Genomic DNA, 18796 nt, shown 5'->3' on the forward strand with positions numbered 1-18796 from the left:
CATTTCTGGGTGACTCACCTAATGAAGTCTGTGGTCTTACCCCTCATTCACCCAAAACAAGCATGAATAAAATGGGTCATTGGTATCTATTCAAGTGTACCAAAGACATACGTGGTGCTAGGTAGGAATTATTTAAAAGTGAAGATAATGAAGGCTTTCTGTTGATTGCATGATTCTCTCAATCTGAAGTTTGTTTGAATATATCGGTGTATGTCTGTATCCTAGATCTCCATCTCATGAATGAGATAAATTAAATGAATGAGATGAATGAAATTAAACACCAATCTTGCCAAGCTAAAAGCACCTCATATTTATATGAAGGATTGTCTTAGCACAGGAATCTATAACAAAAATACCACACACTGGGTGTCTAACAAACAACAGAAGTTTATTTCTCACAGTTCTGGAGAGTGGAAGTCTAAGATCAGGCTGCCAGCATGGTGAGAGCCCACTTCCTGGGTTACAGACAGCTGGGTTCTCTCTGTAACCTCACATGGTGGAAGGGGCTAGAAACATTTCTGGGGTTTCTTTTAGCACTAATCCCATTGTTGAGGGCTCCATTCTTGTGACCTAATTATTTACCAGAGGCCCCACCCACAAATACTATCACATTAGGCATTAGGATTCAACATATGAGCTCTGGGGGGACACAAACATGCAGTTTGTAGTAGGTCTGCTAGAAAATCAGCGGTCACTCGAAGTGATGAGAGGTGGTAGAAGCAAATGAATGAAGTACAAACCATAGGTCTAGACTGTTCAGGTGTAAATCTGGGCTTGTTAATTTTTAGCTATATGACCTCAGCAAGCTCTTTAACTTCTTGGTCCCTGAATTTCCTCATTTGTAAAGTAGGAATAATAGTAGTCCCTTTCTTTAGAGTTTTTGTAGGAATAACAATAAAGTTTATATTTAAAATCAATGAAATGAGTTGATATGTGGAGAGCTCTTAGGACAGTGGCTCATATATAAGGACTCAGTAGGTGTTTACTGTTGTTACGAGGAGGACTATTTTGCCTGCTGCACTGTAGATTTTGGAATAGATTCACATGCTCCTATTAGAAATGGAATTATTTACTTTGAAGTAGATACTTTTTATATTCTGAATGTTTTAAGTATAGTTTGCTTGCCCTTCCTGATTTCAACTTCTCTCAGCAACATAGAAATCAATCCTTGATTATAATCATAAATGACATATTGTAAAGGAGTTTTTTATTTTTTGAATATTCTTTCAAATAATAGCTATGTTCATTCTGACTTTTTTTCATTCAGACTTATTTTTAATAGCTAATATTGATAATAGAAAGTTGAGATTTTATGAGTGTAGATGACTCTTTAACAACATGGGATTGAACTACATGGGTCCACTTACGCATGGATTTTTTTCCCCAATAAATACAGTATAATACTGTAAATATATTTTCTCTTTCTTATGATTCTCTTTTTTTTAGCTTTATTGGAAGAATACAGTATATGATACATAGAGCGTACAAACATATGTTAACTATTTATGTTATTGGTAAAGCTACTAGTAGTTAAGTTTTTGGGAAGCCAAAAGTTATACCTGGATTTTTGACTGCACAGAGTCCATGCCCCCAACCCCTGCATTGTGCAAGGGTCAACTGTATTTTCATTTTTGAAGAGTGAAGTAAAAGATCCATTTTACAAATCAGATACATGGATAATGTATGAGATCCACTTTTTAATTTGATGTCATTGAAAGCAATTGAATTGTTTTCCAAACTAGTTGCTTTAATGTAATTATTTTTACTTACCTTAATTTCAAACTTATTTCCAGTTGCACATATCAATGGAAACAAATATTCTCTTATTCAAGGCCTGTTGGAAACAGACTTCAATCAAATGCTTTGTAGGATCTCAGGGAAGAGGTTAACTCAAGGACACGTCTCAAGAAAATGATTCTGTGTAAAACATCAATCTGTTTCATGGTTAAATGATATGCTGCCCTAAAGCCAAAAATAGCCATGTTCATTAAATCCAAATTTGTTCCTAAACATTAATAGACACTTATTAGATTATAACATTATCTGAAAGACAATTACATGGGACTTTTACTCTAGAGAACTTTCTTATTAAAATTACCTTCCTAGATTACTTGTTTTCTAACATAGCATCAAACTATATTTGAAATATAATTATAAGAGATAGGTGTTTCACTTAAGCAATGAGAAAAATCATTTGCTAGTTTTTGAGTTTTGAGATTTAGCATATCCTTGCTTAAAAAGTGTTGCAAGTAACCTTTAAAAAAATTCATTGAATACAAATAGGTCTTTCTGTGCTCTGACCTCTCTGAAACATGTGGAGGAGATAGGGAAGAAATGAGGGAAAAATGGCTTGACTGAAATTTGTAAAATGCAGTTTTATTCCTAAACTACACTTCCTACTTCCAATTTGATTAACTTTTTTCTTTTATCTTCTCTGCCCTTTCTCTGTTTTTTACTTTTATTTCCCATCCTGATTTATTTTTCCTTCCTACTCCAAAAAACATGTAACTGTGATATTTCTACAACTTGAAAAATTGTTGTCTTGACTTTCTTCAAATAATCGGTATTTTAAATCACAATTCTGGACTTGTAGGTCACTGTGAACTCCCACCATACTAATTCTGGCAAATACTGTCATTGACACCATTAGCCTAAGGTATTTTTTCTTTCCTCTCCACTTTTTTCTATATACCCCTGCCAATTTAATCTGAAAGCACAGTGTTTCCAATGTACCTTCTGATTCTATCCACTTTCCTGCTTAACCACTCACAAACTTGTTTCAAATTTCTGTACTACTCATCTCCAAATGTAATCTCATTTACCATTTATAACCCTACTTCTGAATGTAAAACCTTTCATTAAATGAAAAGAAAGATTTTTTTTCACTTATTGAATGTCTACTCTTGCCAGGAATTTTTATAGGTACTATATATATATATATATATATATATATATATATATATATATATATATATATATTTAAGCCTTAAACCTTTATTTAAGCCTTATAACCACCTGGTGGAATATGGATTAATTTCACATGGGAACATTAGGTATAGAAAATTGAAGTAATCTGCCTGTGGCCATAAGCTCATAGTTTGAAGAGAGAAGACTTAACACTCTTTCTCACTTCAAAGTTCATGTTGTAACTTCTATTCTTGCTGCTTCTGAGGGCTCTGACTTATGCAATATTTAATACTTGAAGATAGGAGCTTAGATTTTTTTTTTATGCAGAAATAAAGGATTAAGAAAATTATGGCCACATCCAGTTCTAAGTCAAGACACATACATACATAGTGTGTACGAAGTTTCTTCCAGGTTGTATTTGACTTCAATGTTTACATCTATAAAGATAAATAGTACAGTTATAGTTTGTTATTTGGTAGTAATGCATTGTCAAGTGGGTAAGAGTACCATTGTATCTAAAAGTGTTGTGATTCTCTGGAATCAGTATTTGATCTCAAATAGCATAATAGCCACTAAGCAGTGTTAGGCAAGTTTGAAACCCTGACAAAAGAATCATATTATGAAAATGCGAAGACTGCATTATCTTTGTGTGGTATCGTGTTAGGTACTATCTAAATACTAGTTAGTTCATTAATTTAATGATTCATGTAATATCTCTATTTCAGTTAATACCTCTGTTAACTCAGGCTCTTTATTTCAAACCAAAGATCATTTACACAAATTAAATTCAGAACAAAATGGAAAGTGTTTAGGAGCAATATAGGATTATAAAAATGTTTGGAACATATTCACTATAAATATTTACTCATTCTTGAAAGACAGTACTTGCAGTGAGATTTATGTATTTATATAATTTTTACCTTTAAATATTACAAAATCATATTTACCTTTTTTTCATACCACCTCTCAACCCAGAACGTTCATCCTTCAGTCACTGTTTAGTGAAATCTTACGCATTTTTACACATTCTAACACAATTACCATTCTCTTCTTTTAGGTCTTCCAGATCTTCCAAGCTTGATTATTTCCTCTATTTTTTTAAACTCTCTTCTTTATGATATTTGGATTTATATTTTATTATTTGTATTTCCTGTGTTATCTCTTCTTCCCTTCTATCCTGCCTCTGCATTGTTCTCTTCCTGTTCTTCCTTTTCTTCCTCTCCTTTCTACAATACAAGAATCATGCCATAGAGATGTTATATATATGTATATATATAAGACTGCTCTCCTATGACCAAAAATAGTTTACATTGTTTGTATTCACTGAAGATCTCTTGGTACACATTGCCGAAGAAATACATGTATAGGTAGATTGAATTCATATTTTTTGAAAATATTAAACAAGGTGATTGTTTATCTGTCCTTTGAGTCTCCAAAGGGATCTAGCATTATTTAAGAAAGTATTATTACTAAATTATTCAGCTCTTATTGGTACTTTATAGTTAAATACTTTTAAAAAAATTGATGTGAATAATTTAGTCACTCACACACAATTGTAGGTATGTAGTTGAATATTCACCTTATTCCAGTTTTTTTATCAGAAACTCAATTTTTATGTAATTCTAAAATAATTCATGTATAAGAATTTTATATTCTTCACGTCTCCCTTTTTTTTTTCCCTCATCCCTGGAACTACGTCTCCTCCCAATGACTTTCTCTGATGGAAAGGAAGAGAATTTTCTCAACACTAGTATTGATCCCTATATCATTTATCCATTCTTTCAAACCTTATTGAATATCTAGTACTTGGCCCAATGCTAGACAGTAAGACTATAAAGGAAGAAGACAGGGAAGTTTTCTAGGAAAAGTTGTTTACTTGCATTTTGAAGAATGAGTGAAGTTATAAGAAAGAGGATGGAGGCTTAGAGATGAGAAAAGACAGTACATTCAAGAGTCTGCAAGTGCCCTAGGATGGCTAAGAATACAGGGTCCTCTATGAAAAATAGTAGGACCAATGAAATATCAATAAAATATGTGATTCATCTGCATAGCTATCACTGTTTTCTTTTTAAGTGTTTGTGGGGTTTTTATTTGTATTGTTTTTTTTAATCTATGTAAACTTTTTAATTTATTTTTTTGTTTTGAGTGGGGGAGAGAGAGAGAGAGAGAGCAGGAGGGGGGTAGAGAGAGAGGGAGACAAGCAGATTCCCTGCTAAGTGGGGAGCCCAACGCAGGGCTGGATCCTGGGACCCTGAGATCATGACCTGAGCCTAAATTAAGAGTAAGACGCTTAACCGACTGAGCCACCCAAGTGCCTCAAATTTTTTAAGTTTTTAATTCCAGTTAGTTTACAGTGTTATATTAGTTTCAGATGTACAATGTAGTTAATTTAACACTTCCATATGTCACCCAGTGCTCATCACAACCAGTGCATTCCTTAATCCTGTATCCTATTTAACCAATCCCCCCGAACCACTTCCTAGTTAAATACTTTTTTAATAGTTAATAGTAGTATAATGGCTTTTGACTCCATAAATAAAGACAGGAAAGATCCTTAACCTTATTGCAATTGTTTTGTTTTCAGAGTCATAATGTTAAGACAAAGTGTTTAATTTTTAAAAAAACTAATATGATCAATAGGACCAAAGTTAATAGTATACTCACATGCACCCTCTTGGTCAAAAGATAATAGACAATTCTTTTAGCAAACACCAAGAAAACTTTAAAAGAAACACAATACTTAGAGGTTTCAGAAACTGCCGATTGTACCTGACATTAAAAAAAAAAAAAAAAAATAGGTATTTTACTCTGTTTCAACTCCTGTAAAATTCTTTTTGCTTCTACCCAGTGATAATCACACCAAGTATTTCAGTGTATTACAGGATAGTGATGGGGGAAGCTGTCTTATAGTCTGATGTCTTGTTTTGCTGCCCTGCTTCTTTTCTTTAAGAGTTAACTATTTCATAGAGTTTCCATTCACATCAGGAGCCTTACATGTAGAACTGCTTTTGGAAAGGCACTTTGGGAAGAAAAGGTCATCTGTCATTTCATAGGACATGGACTATGAGACATAGCTGTATATCTGCTTATGATTATGCAATACTAGTAAATCATAGAAATCTTGCAATCTCAAATTTGAATAATGAGCGTTAGAGCCCCTCATCTAAGCATCTATGCATGACTAAATACTCGAGGTGAAATATATTTTCCAGCCTTATTAAATTAATATTTCTCAAAAATGCTTGGCTCTTTTTGGTTACAATGGATGGCTCTTATTTATAAATGTAGGGAGCTGTGTCCACATAAATCAGATTATCTAAAGATTTTATATTTATTTGTCAGAGAGAGAAAGAGCACAAGCAGGGGGAGTGGCAGGCAGAGGGAGAAGCAGGCTCCCCGCTGAGCAGGGAGCCCGATGTGGGACTCGATCCCAGGACCCCGGGATCATGACCTGAGCCGAAGGCAGACGCTTAACCGACTGAGCCACCCAGGCGCCCCATAAATCAGATTATCTAAGATGCTCTGTAACAGATAGTTACTTGTTAAGGTAGTGACAGATGATAAAATAAAATAGCTAGTTTAATCTCCTTTATATTTTCATAATTTTCCATATGGCAATTTTATATAACAGATAATTTATGGAGAAGGATTGTGATAAATATTTGATTGTTAGAATATATAATTCAAATCATTCAAATTTCCAAATCCACGTACTAACCGTGGAAGAATACAGATAATACCCAAGTAGTATTTATAAATAAGTCTGAAGTAAGGTTGTTTTGTTCTATTGTGTTTTGTTTTTTTCCCTTGGGTTAAGAGCTATGATTTCCCTATATGGAATGAGGGGAAAAACTCATGTTAAATGAGAAACTCCTATATTATAATTAGCAGTGGGGTTGTAGGACTGTAAACCAATTAATTATTAATATAGCCCCATGGCATTTTATACATCTGGCATGTGCCAAACATATAAAAAAATTAACCACTCAGAGAGTCCTTTTTGACAGAAAGAAGCAAATAGGCAAAATAAAATATGGATTAATTGAAATTTATAAAGTTCATATGGAGTAAAGTTTGTAGTTAACAAAATTTGTGACAAGTGAACATGTATTACTTGGGAAAATGTACAACTATTACAAAAAAGATATAGTATCTTGTCTAGATTATTATGAGGGGAAAGGTATAATAATAAAATGCAGTTTTTCTTGGAAAAAATTGAGAGTCAATTATCTTACAGAAATGTGATTAAGAGTAGCTCAGGGGCACCTGAGTGCCTCAGTCGTTAAGCATCTGCCTTCGGCTCAGGTCATGATCCCAGGGTCCTGGGATCAAGCCCCACATTGGGCTCCCTGCTCAGTGGGAAGCCTGCTTCTTCTCTCTCCCACTCCCCCTGCTTGTGTTCCCTCTCTCGCTGTGTCTCTCTCTGTCAAATAAATAAATAAAATCTTTAAAAAAAAAAAAAAGAGTAGCTCAAATTACGGTAGTAATTCCAAGATGAATAGCGTTCAGATTATAATACTAATATCTATTTGGAATGTAGAAAGGAAGCAAATATACCATAAAAATGAAAGCTTTCAAATATGATTTAAAAATGGTATATCAAAAACTTAAACTGGAAAAACAAATTATGACATTAAAATTTAAGATGAGTTTCCCCAAAGTAAAATCAATGTTTTAAGTTTATTTTTTAAAAGATTTTATTTATTTATTTGAGAGAAAGACAGAGAGTGCGCACGCACAAGCAGAGGGAAGAGCAGGTGAGGGACAGGGAGAAGCAGGTTCCCCAATGAGCAGAGAGCTGCATATAGAGCTTGATATGGGGCTCCATACCAGGACCCAGGAGCCAAATGCAGATGCTTAACCGACTGAGCCACCCAGGCACCCCTAAATTTAAAAGAACTTTTGTTTCAGCAATAACGAAATTCAAGTATTTTCAGAGTATAAATGTGTTACATGTGAGTGCAGGTTAGTCTAAATCTAACAAATAAGGGATTTTCTGTGTAGCTTATGAGAAAAGGCTTTAGTTACATAAATATTTGTAAAATATCTTTCCATGTTGTAATTTTTTTAATTTTTAGTAAAACTTCAGTCAAATCACATACTTTTATAACTATAATCTTAAATATTAATGATGTAAAATAGGACACTTTAATCAACCTCATTTTTTAATTTTGAATATTTGAAGAGTGATGAAGTTTGGTAGTTTTGTTTGAGGACATATAAACACCAAGTACCTAATCAAGGACTACATTAGAATATATTCCTTCCAAGTTTTGGATGTGGTAACAGGCAAAATTAACAGGCAAACTTGTTCACCATATTGTAGTAATCTTTGATGAAAATTAGAAATGCCATCTTTCAAGAATAATTTTTGAAACTTTAGTGTGTTGATTTATTATTGGAAAGTAGTGTCATAAGTAATATATTTGAAACAAGAGAAACACTGAAAATTCTCCTTTATAAAACCTCACATTATTTTAGTATGTATTGCTCAGCTATAGAATTCTCGAGGAGAGTTTGCATACCTAGACCTGTGCTTGGATAAGTCTATACGTTAGGCTATGCTCCCCACAAGTGTAGCCGCCATCTGTCACCATACAATGCTATTACAGTACCATTGACTATATTCCTTGTGCTGTACCTTTCATCCCTGTGACTTATTCATTTCATCACTGGAGGCCTGTATCTCCCACTCCCTTTTGCCTATTTTGCCTATTACCACCCCCACTCCCTTCTCTTGTGTCAAGTGTAATTTTAAATCCCTTGCATTTACAAAAGAAAATCTGACAGCTTTTCACTTTATGTTCCTAGAACATCTCATGTAACACATACCACATTTTGCACAGCACTATAATTATTGGTGAATATACCTTTTAGCATTTATATTTTACTGCAAGTGGTTTTAAAAGGGCTATCACATTTTAGACTTGTGGCCACACTCTCCCACTTGATCCCATAGTGTTAGCACAGTGCGTGGTACAAAGAGAAGGCGAAATAAATTTTATTGGAGATGGAAATGTATTTTGAAGTTAGCTTGTTAAATGCTTTATACCATTAGTAAATCTTTTTTTTATGAGTAATTTTCTTGTTATGTGTGACTTAATGAGTCTCTAATGCCTTTTCTTGTTTTTTCTTCTCTATGTGTTTTTGAGGAGCTTTGTTTCAGAAATGTCTTGAATGGAAATCCCTTTTATGTGAAACTGATTGTTTTGGTAGTTAATAACATATAAATTAGAAAAAAAATCATCCCACAAAGTTTTGTTTTTTTTTTAATGTTAGTATGCAAAATTATTGGTTTATCTTTCTATATGTTATGAACAATCTTGTCTTTCAAATTATCTATTAAAATTTATATATAGTTTAGGGGCGCCTGGGTGGCTCAGTTGGTTAAGCAACTGCCTTCGGCTCAGGTCGTGATCCTGGAGTCCCGGGATCGAGTCCCACATCGGGCTCCCTGCTCAGCGGGGAGTCTGCTTCTCCCTCTGATCCTCCCCCCTCATGCTCTCTGTCTCCCATTCTCTCTCTCAGATAAATAAATAAAATCTTTAAAAAAAAAAATTTATATATAGTTTAATTATTGCAATTTTATTAAATGTGCCCCCAAATTAGCTCATTATTTTGGGGCTGTGGGTGAATGGTAGGCAGGCGGTGATGCTGGAATATAAAAACATGTTACCCTCTTCAAATAATAGCTTCTATTCTTCTCAATTCCTTTCCCCACCTCTGTTTACACAAAAATCATGGAAACAAATTCCCCTGCCCAAATCCAATGTGAAATATCCTCATAGACATGGTTTTATGTCCTGCTGTGATATCTTAAATCATTACTATAAATAATATACATTTTCTTCTCCTTTTTTTTTAACCCTTTCTGTAAAGTAATTTTCTCCCACTGTTTCATCAATGTGGAAATACATATCATATGAAATAAACTATTCTGGATTTCACTAAAACCACACTTCACAGTAGCAATACTCGTATTTCACTATGGAAATAATTTTCCCTGTTCCTCCGAAGGATACAATGTTATAATGAGGCTGGTTTCCTTTTTAAATATGTCCTTTCTTTTCTCTTTGTCCCTCTGCTCCTACCTAATATATCCATGCTGTTCCAGGTCCTCCAATCCTCAAAATCTAGTAACATTTTTAAGAAATGCCTAAGTATTTTTTTGGAAACTTGCTACATTGTCCCCTTCCTTTGTACAATTAATATCCCTAATTATCCTCTTATATTTTCTTGTTTATTTCTACTATAGAAAGAGCAAAGAACATTGGTTTAGAATTAGACATTTCGTTTGAAATTCTTGCTGCATAACATTTCTGATTTTCCTCCTCAGTAAACATGAAATGATATTTTCTGCTTTATAGATTTGTATGGAGAATTAAATCAATTGTATAATATACAGAACATTGCTTGGCATATGATAGGTACTAAAATCATGTTTATTCTTCTCTTCTTTACCTTGTGACTTCATTTCCTATGTTCTGTTTTTCCCACTCCAGTGTGAGTTGTGAAAAAATTGTTCTACTTCATCTTCATTCTCAATATCTACTATGGTTAATATTTAGTATATATTTTTAAGTAATGAATAAGTAATTCACCTAGTAGCTGCCCACAATTATTTCCAGTGGCAAAGTAGTTCTGTATATATTTATGTATATTTATGTACGTGTTTGTGTGTGTCTGTGTGCATACACACATCTAATGCCAATTTTTGACACTCATACTCAGTGGACATAGAGGAAAGAAAAGACACAGTAACTGAATGTTGAGAGTAGGGAGGCATTGTTTACTAGTTGATGTATCCATCATTTTTAGTATCCTTCTTTAAATGTCCATTAATTATTATATGTATGTTAGTGCAATTTTAAATTAGCAGTTTTTTTAAGTTATTTTTGGAAAGAGTTACACATTTAAGGCAATTAAGAAGTTCTGAAAAATTTCTTGTAAGTCAGAGTGTGAATAAGAAAAAAATGAAAATATTTTACATGATTCCTTGACATATAGTTTCTCTTTTATCTCAACTTCTTTTTATCACTACTTTTCCTATTTGTAAATGTAAAATATTATGAGATTGTCTATTGTATGCCTCATTTTCTTACAATGTGTCTGTGAGATTAAAACTCTTTTAATCTATTGTGTTCAGATTTAGTGTTTTCAGAATCTGTCTATACAATAGTGACTTAATAAATATTTTTGAGCTAAATTATTGAATGATCTTGCTTCTTACACATACATGTTAAAAGGCTCAATAGGATAAAATAAAAAACTAATGCAATGTTTAATAATTTTTAAGGCATAATAACACTTATGTGCTAGACACCGTTCAGGGCAGTACAAATTTTTATGTGTTTTGTAGAATTCAAGATTCCAAATTTTGGCTCATTTAATGTCATATAGACATATCAAGTAATATTACTCACTCCATTAACATAGGGAACTGAGGCACTGAGGGCTTAAGTGAGTTGCCCAAGGTCACAGTACTGGTAGATCTAGTAATTGATATTGGGTGGTCTTGCTCCAGAATCTGTGCTCTTAATTACCATGCTATAAATAATATTGCCAGAAATTCACATAAATCTGTAATTTTGCCTTATAACTATATGGAGTCTTTACTAAACTATCGCTGTTTTGTATAACCCTTTCCAGAAATTTTTTTAAAATTTATACTCAAAATATTAAATTGTTTTTAAATACGTATCAATCACCAGAAGAGAGAAAGAGACAGAGACAGAGAGAGAGGGAGAGCGAAAAAGAGAGAAGGAGAATGACCTAGTTTGTACTGATTGATCCATTTTAAAGGTGCTGACTATGAAAGACATCCTCAAAATTTGGGTCATGCTCTTCAATATTTTTACTTCTTAAGATAAATCTGTGCAGTCTTTAAGAGAAGGCAGCTATATCAGTTTGGTTCAGTAAAATAACTCTTAATGCTAAAAGTTTTTAATGTCTTATATAGATATTTAAAACTTTTAAGCAACATTTCTCATCTTAAATTGTAAGATCCTGGAGAATAGTTTGCATGTTTTATTCAATATTCTATCCTGTGTTCCTAACCCAGTGCTTTGTATTTCACTGGGCACTCAATAAACTCTTTTGAATGAATTAGCTATGTTTGAGCATAATTAATTAACATAACATAACATAACATAACATAACATAACATAACATAACATAAATCTAGGATCTTCATAGATTAACTTACAAGGATGCTTTGAAAAATAATACATTCTGAATTGAATATCGGGGCCAGACCCATACATTTAACGTTTTTTTTGTTTGTTTTAAACTTACAGTAATGGTAATGAATGAATTTTTTCTTTTTACTGTTCTAATGTTAGTATAAATTGTATTTGTGGAAAGTGTATTAAGTCCAAATTAAGTCCCAATTCTATTTATATAGATTAACAAAGTATATAAATCAATTACTAATTTATTATTATCCAAATTGTTATAGTATATTTACATTAATTTTTCCCGTGAGACTAAATTATTTATTTCAGTCCATTTGAAGCCTGGGAAATAAACACTGTATTGATCGTGCATAAATAGCATCCTCTAGGTTACTTACTCGTTTTCTATATGATGCCTGTGTAAATTACTATGAAGAAGGGAGGGAGGTTATATAGATATTCTAGTCAGCAGATAAACCTTCAAGGAATTAAGAAGAGGAAACTTGTATTTGATAACCCATTCTTTTTTCCTTGTTTGCAGGATTCAAATTTGGGATATTGGTGTTTCTGTGTTTGAGAAATTTTTTTTTTGAGGGATTTTTTTTTTTTTTTAAATCATCGGTCTTGGAATACAGAAGAGGAATCAGAAAGACACTTACTTCATTTCACGTCGTGAACGCTCGCTCTTGAGGCACTCTTACACCCCAGTACACAGCCATGTGGCCATCACAGCTACTAGTCTTCATGATGCTTGCAGCACCAATCATTCAAGGTAAGACCTTTAATTAGATTTTTGTGTGAAGCTTAATTTGTCTCTATTTGCACTAGGTCCTTTCTTCTAAATCTTTGCTCAGTGATTTAGCAGCTCTTGCCTACGATATATTAATAGAAGTAAGTTAAAGTAAAAAGACCATAATATGTACCATCAGCTGCAATAAATACAACTTTGAATTTGATTTCTGAAAGTAGCTTTTGAAATGTATGTATAACCAATTCTTTGTTATTTTTAAGAACTCTCAGTGTTGGCTACTCTGTTCAATCTTTAATACACAGAATGTAAACTAAACCTCTCATTTAAATGAGAATTATTTTTTCATACATATACTTTTAATGCAAAAAAATGCCAAAATGATATGAACATATGCTAAAAGGTAATTTTACTGAAACATGCTAATCAACTCATAAAAAACTATACTTTGTTCATTTACACATTTTGGTATTTATAACACAAATATGATAGTTAAGAAATGCTATATCTTTGCAAATTTTATAAAAGATAATTATTTATAAATAAGATAAATTCTGTACAACTTAGTATAATATTCATTGAATCTTTCTAAAAACTGGCAAAGTCTACATTTATATTCCTTATTGACAATTTAAAGTTTTCTACTAATCATCATTGGTTTTGCACTAAGATGAAAATGGTGTAATATAGTCACTATCTCATACATTAATGGTAATTATAGCAAAGAAAGGGACACAGCTATATTTGCCACTCCTTTGGAGGTCTCAGAATAGTAGGGTATAGCAAGCACCTGGAATCAGTTTTTAGTCTCTTTAGCTCACTTTTGGTTTTTAATTGACTACAAAAAATCTATTGTAGTTTATCAGCGATACAGTTCTGAATTTGGCCTATATTCTTGTTTCAACATGAATTATATTCTGCTGTCATTATAAAAACTGGATAAAATACCTTATGTGTCTTTTGACGTTTTCTTCTAAAGTTTCCCTGATTTAACACATTTTTTAAGTAATCACTACAATATAAGGTAGTGCTTTTTTAAGGAAATGAAAGTAAAATGATTCAACCATCTAATTTTAAATGATGTAATTTTGTAAAAAAAAAATAAAAGTGTTTTCTTAATTCATATACTGATGGAGCACTTACTTTCACATACTTGGGCACATATAACATTTTGTGGTATGAGACAATAAAAGAATTATGTCCCTTTAAACAAGTGTTTTTCTAATTATCTGTATACCTAAAGATTATTCTAATTAGGTTTTGATGTTATAAAGATGCCTCACTCATAAGTTTATTTTGAGGATTAAATAAATAGCATACGTAGAGAATCTAGCACAGTGCAAGACAAATATATTCAGTGTTTGAACAAGCTAATTTCCTTCATCATACTATCTGCCTCTCTAGTTTATTTCTGTTCTAATAAATTATAACAACCAGAAACTAGCTAACCATGAGAGCGGTTTCATTGCTGTTGATAATCAGAACCGCCCCCCTCTACACACACACACACACACACACACACACACCTCTCCAAGGAATTCTGAGAAGTATTTAAAAACTCCTCATAGAGCAAATAGAAAATTGACCTGGTATATAAAATATTTTGGGCGAAAGTAATCTTTTCTGTTGTATGTGAGCTACTTTATCTTATCTTGACTTTGAACCATATTATGCTCCACAATATAGAAGCTTTCTATTTATAAACTTTATCCTTGTTACCTTGAGTAGGAATTTTAAAACTTCACACCAGAGAAAATATAAGGCCTTCTCTACTGCCTTTGTGATACCACTCTGGATTTGTAAATAGATGGCTTCATATGAATAACCTTTTGGGACCCAGCTTGCTCATAACTAAAGGAATGTATGTACCTCTGATCAGTGCTGATCTTTTAGGATGGACTTTTTTTTAGAGTCCCTAACCATCCTGTCTTAAAGGAATTCCACATAACTTGAAACTTTATAGACAACTGAGTTAAAATGACGTCATAGTTACAGAGGGATATACTCTTGTTTCCAAAACATCCCCTGGTAGCATCTCCTTGCCTACTGTTGTTGAGATGTTCAGCTTCATTTGCACTCCTGACCATAGAGAATTAACTTATCTGGGAAATACTTGAATTGCTCTTTTCTCCAGAGTGAATAACAATGATGAGCACTGACTTTTATGGCCATAAACTATAGATGTATTGGTATAATTAATCCTTACAACATTCTCCTGGGTTTAATATTATTTACTATTACTATCATTATCATTTTTTTTACAATAAAAACATTGAGATACTGAGCAGTAAAAGAACTTGACTGAAGTAACACAGAGACCCAGAGGAGATTTAAATGAAGGACCTGGCTTCTTGAACTCTGGTCTTTCTGCCCATAGATAAGCAATTACTATCAAGGCCATTCTTCCCTGCAGAGAATCCCATCTCAAGTCTTCTGGCCATTTGGGAGAAGGTGAAACAGAAATGCAGGTCCCCTGCTTCTCCCATGTTCTGGACACAGACAGATGAGGCTTTCTTGAGATGAAATTTCAGCTCTGCCACCTACTAGTTATGCAACCCTGTTACTTGGTAAACTAGTCAACAAATATCCATTATCACCCAGTGTGAGCCAGAAAACCCTGCTAGCTGCCTAAGATATGCTAATAAACAAAAGATTTTAATTCTTCCCTCAAGGATCCAACAGTAACTTAAAATTTTGTAAGCCTACTTTTTATCTGCAAGAATGAACATTTATTCCATGCAGAGTTATTTGAAGAGGTAGATAAAATAATATATATGTATAGTTTCTAACATAGTGTTTGGCATTTGGTAAATCTTCCTCATATTTTATTTGCCTATCCCTAATTACCTTGAGATGGAGCTAACATTCCGAGCATTAGATAGGGAAAATGCCTACTTACCTGGATTCTCACTGTGCGAATTGAAATGAATTTTTTTCTACTTGAACCTCAGCATTTAAGTTTTTCCAGTAAATTCTTGATACTAGTTTCTATTCAAAATTATTATCAAGCCAGTATGTATGAAGGTTTAGTGCATAATTCTCTCTATATAATAATATAGTATATAACTGTCAGTGGTAGTAGTATATAACTGGTAGTATATAATTGTCAGGGATGCATTTTGTTCATGATTTCCACATGGGTAAAATTAAAAAACTAAGCTAAAGAATTAATTCTGAATAATGTTTACATTAGTTGAATAATCTCCATATTGTCCTAGAAAGTCTGGCCAGTGTTTAATATAGGAAAACAAAATTAATCAGTACATCCACACTGTATATGTATATATACACAATTTTTAAATTTGGAAATGTCTCTGGTTCTGTGTTTATCTGTCCATATTTTATGTCTCTGTGTACCTCCGTATTTCTCTTTTTCTGTTTTCCATGACTGTGCCCCCTTCCTGTGCAGCCATAAAACCCTTATCTATAATGCAATGAAACCTGGCAGAAGTAAAAAGAAACCACTAAAGCAGATGGCCAGTTTTTTGCTGTTAACTAATGTAGTGTTGCATGAAGATAAAGGATTTTTTTGTTCTATTGGTGTGGTTGGGAGCAAGGGAAAAGAAGGCAATCGGAGAATAATAATCCAATAATAACCTGGGCACTTGGGCGCATTGTGATTGGCAGTAAAGGAATACCAATGTCCAGTGTGATACATGGGCTAGGAGATCTGGTACCCAAGCCATAATGGGTTGGGAGTTGAGAAGGTGGTTGGGTTGCTCAGATATTTTAACTATATCTCCTCTTCATTAAATTGTACTTACGAACTGAGTCACAGTTGAAGAGATAGAAAACAGGATAATTGGAACTTACTGTGGGTAAAGGGGAACAATATATTTTATACTTCTGCATAAAAAATGGGGTCTTAAAAAATTTTTCTATAAGCATCATATGCATACTTTTTTTTCTGCAAGTCTATTTTTTAAAGTTGCATGTGTATTTATATATTTGTGGACTTTATAGGCTAACCTGCTTTTTATTATGTTCAAGTAATTAATTATAATAAATAACCATTAGCAGGAACAAAACTGCTGATTATATCCATATATATTTAGTACTCTATGTTTTTGTGTAATTTGCATTTTATTATTAATCTAATTTTACAGTTATAATACCACTTAATGTATCAGTGATTTAAATAATACACATTTTTTTAACTTCTAATAAAATGTGAAGCTTGAGAAAACAAAAATACATTTCACTACCTAACATCTTACTATATAATTCTCTTTATGAAGTTATGTTTTATTGATTATGAAAAAGCTTGACTTCTAAGCTCTGCTTAACTTTGTTATTTATAGAAATTAATCATCCTTGGAATGTTTATAATGTTTGCAGGCTAGATAATTTGTAATACTCCCAGTAATATCACTATGTTTATGGTCAAATATGTTTACAAAAAAAAATCTTTGTCATGGTCATGATGTATGAGGCTACTGCAAACACATCCAACACCATCTGCATTACCCACTTGGTACTGAATTTCAAAATATATATTTTGTAAGTTAACTATAATCTCTAATATCACAATATAAACCACAAATATGCATGGCTGATAGCTTTTCCTTTGTGAGAACATGTTCAGAAACCTTCCCTACGCAGTCGGTATGCAGGTTAGCAGTTGGAAAAGAACTTTCTCTTGCCTTTGCACTTGCAAAATATGTTATAGGTGAATTTTATTGTACTGATACTTTAGAGTAATATGTATATACTTTGAGAGCAAAATAGCATTTTCTTATTTTCAGATTTTATGTCTGACTATTTTAGGATCATATCTTATTTTTTATATTTCTTGGCCTTGGAATGGACTAGGACTGCAATACGGTAGTTGTACGCTTGATGTAGAGTGAGTTAAAAAACAATTGGATTGCATAATGTATAAATATCTAATTATTTATTTTCCTCTTCTTTGTATTGCTATTGACTTTCATTTTCAGTGTAAGAATAAGTGTTCACACATGTATAATTTCATATAAGCTGCCATAATACATTTTTCACGCATTTACTTCCTCCATTCTGATTGTAAATGGTTCTTTAATGACCACTCAAAAAATTGAAATGCAATAGTTGAAATAGTCTCATTGATTTGTTATGTAAATAAGAAACAATATATTGTATTATAATCTGTTTTGGCAGTTCAGAATAAGACCTGTTGAAAAATAGGGTTCATTCATTCTCTACTTTTTTTTGAGTTTTTAATTGATAAATTGAAAACAAATACCTTACATTTTGTCAATAATTACATTTTTGCTTTATTTCTATATTTCCCTTATATTGTCATCATAGCCGAATTAGTTTCTTTAAATATAGAAAATTGTCTTCCTATCCAAAAAAATCTATCTTAAATGAAGGATTTGATCAAATAAGCTAGACTACTTAGGGATTTGCCAGAAAAATATGCTGGCTGTATTTACACAAGTAATGGATACAGGTCTTTGTACAAAATAGGGTCTCACAATGACATTTGATAAGCTTTCTGTGTTTATTTCATCTACACATAGTTTGTGGTGATTTGGATGTCCTGAAGTCAAGGTTATAGCTTACTGGTAAAGTACAAGCATCTCTATATATCTCATATATCCCTTTGTCATTACCAGTATCACCTACTTTATTCTCAAAGTAACTCTCCTCATACAAATTTAAATCAGAAAGCAAAAATCCAATAATCCCATGACCCAATGACATAATTAATATTAATGCTTATTAGATTTTTCTTGCAGTCATGTATGTGTATTACATTTTTTTAAAAATGGAATAATGTTAGAAATAAAATTTGTCTTTCATTTTGACTTAACCTTAAAATGTAGATATTTGTGTACTCTATTTTTTTAAAAATTATAGTATCATATCATATGAAGAAACCGTTGTTTATCTAACCATATATTACCATATATAACCATAGATCTCTGATCAACAGAGAAGGTCATTGATATATTGCCATTACCAATAGCACTATAAAGGAACACAC

General features: G+C 32.5%; 1 protein-coding gene across 25 annotated transcripts in view; it reads left to right on the forward strand.

Annotated features, from left to right (window-relative positions):
* ADGRL3 (adhesion G protein-coupled receptor L3) overlaps positions 1–18796 on the forward strand; it is an 829014-nt gene that overhangs the window by 290848 nt on the left and 519370 nt on the right. For all 25 annotated transcript variants that reach the window (XM_032400452.1, XM_032400458.1, XM_032400455.1 and 22 more), the window contains one exon: positions 12622–12852. In XM_032400452.1, the coding sequence (XP_032256343.1) occupies positions 12798–12852 (55 nt within the window). In that variant the 5' untranslated portion in view covers positions 12622–12797. The remainder of the gene's footprint in view (positions 1–12621; positions 12853–18796) is intronic.

This window comes from Phoca vitulina, unplaced genomic scaffold (assembly GCF_004348235.1).
Source record: "Phoca vitulina isolate PV1807 unplaced genomic scaffold, GSC_HSeal_1.0 scaffold3, whole genome shotgun sequence".
Taxonomy (NCBI): domain Eukaryota; kingdom Metazoa; phylum Chordata; class Mammalia; order Carnivora; family Phocidae; genus Phoca; species Phoca vitulina.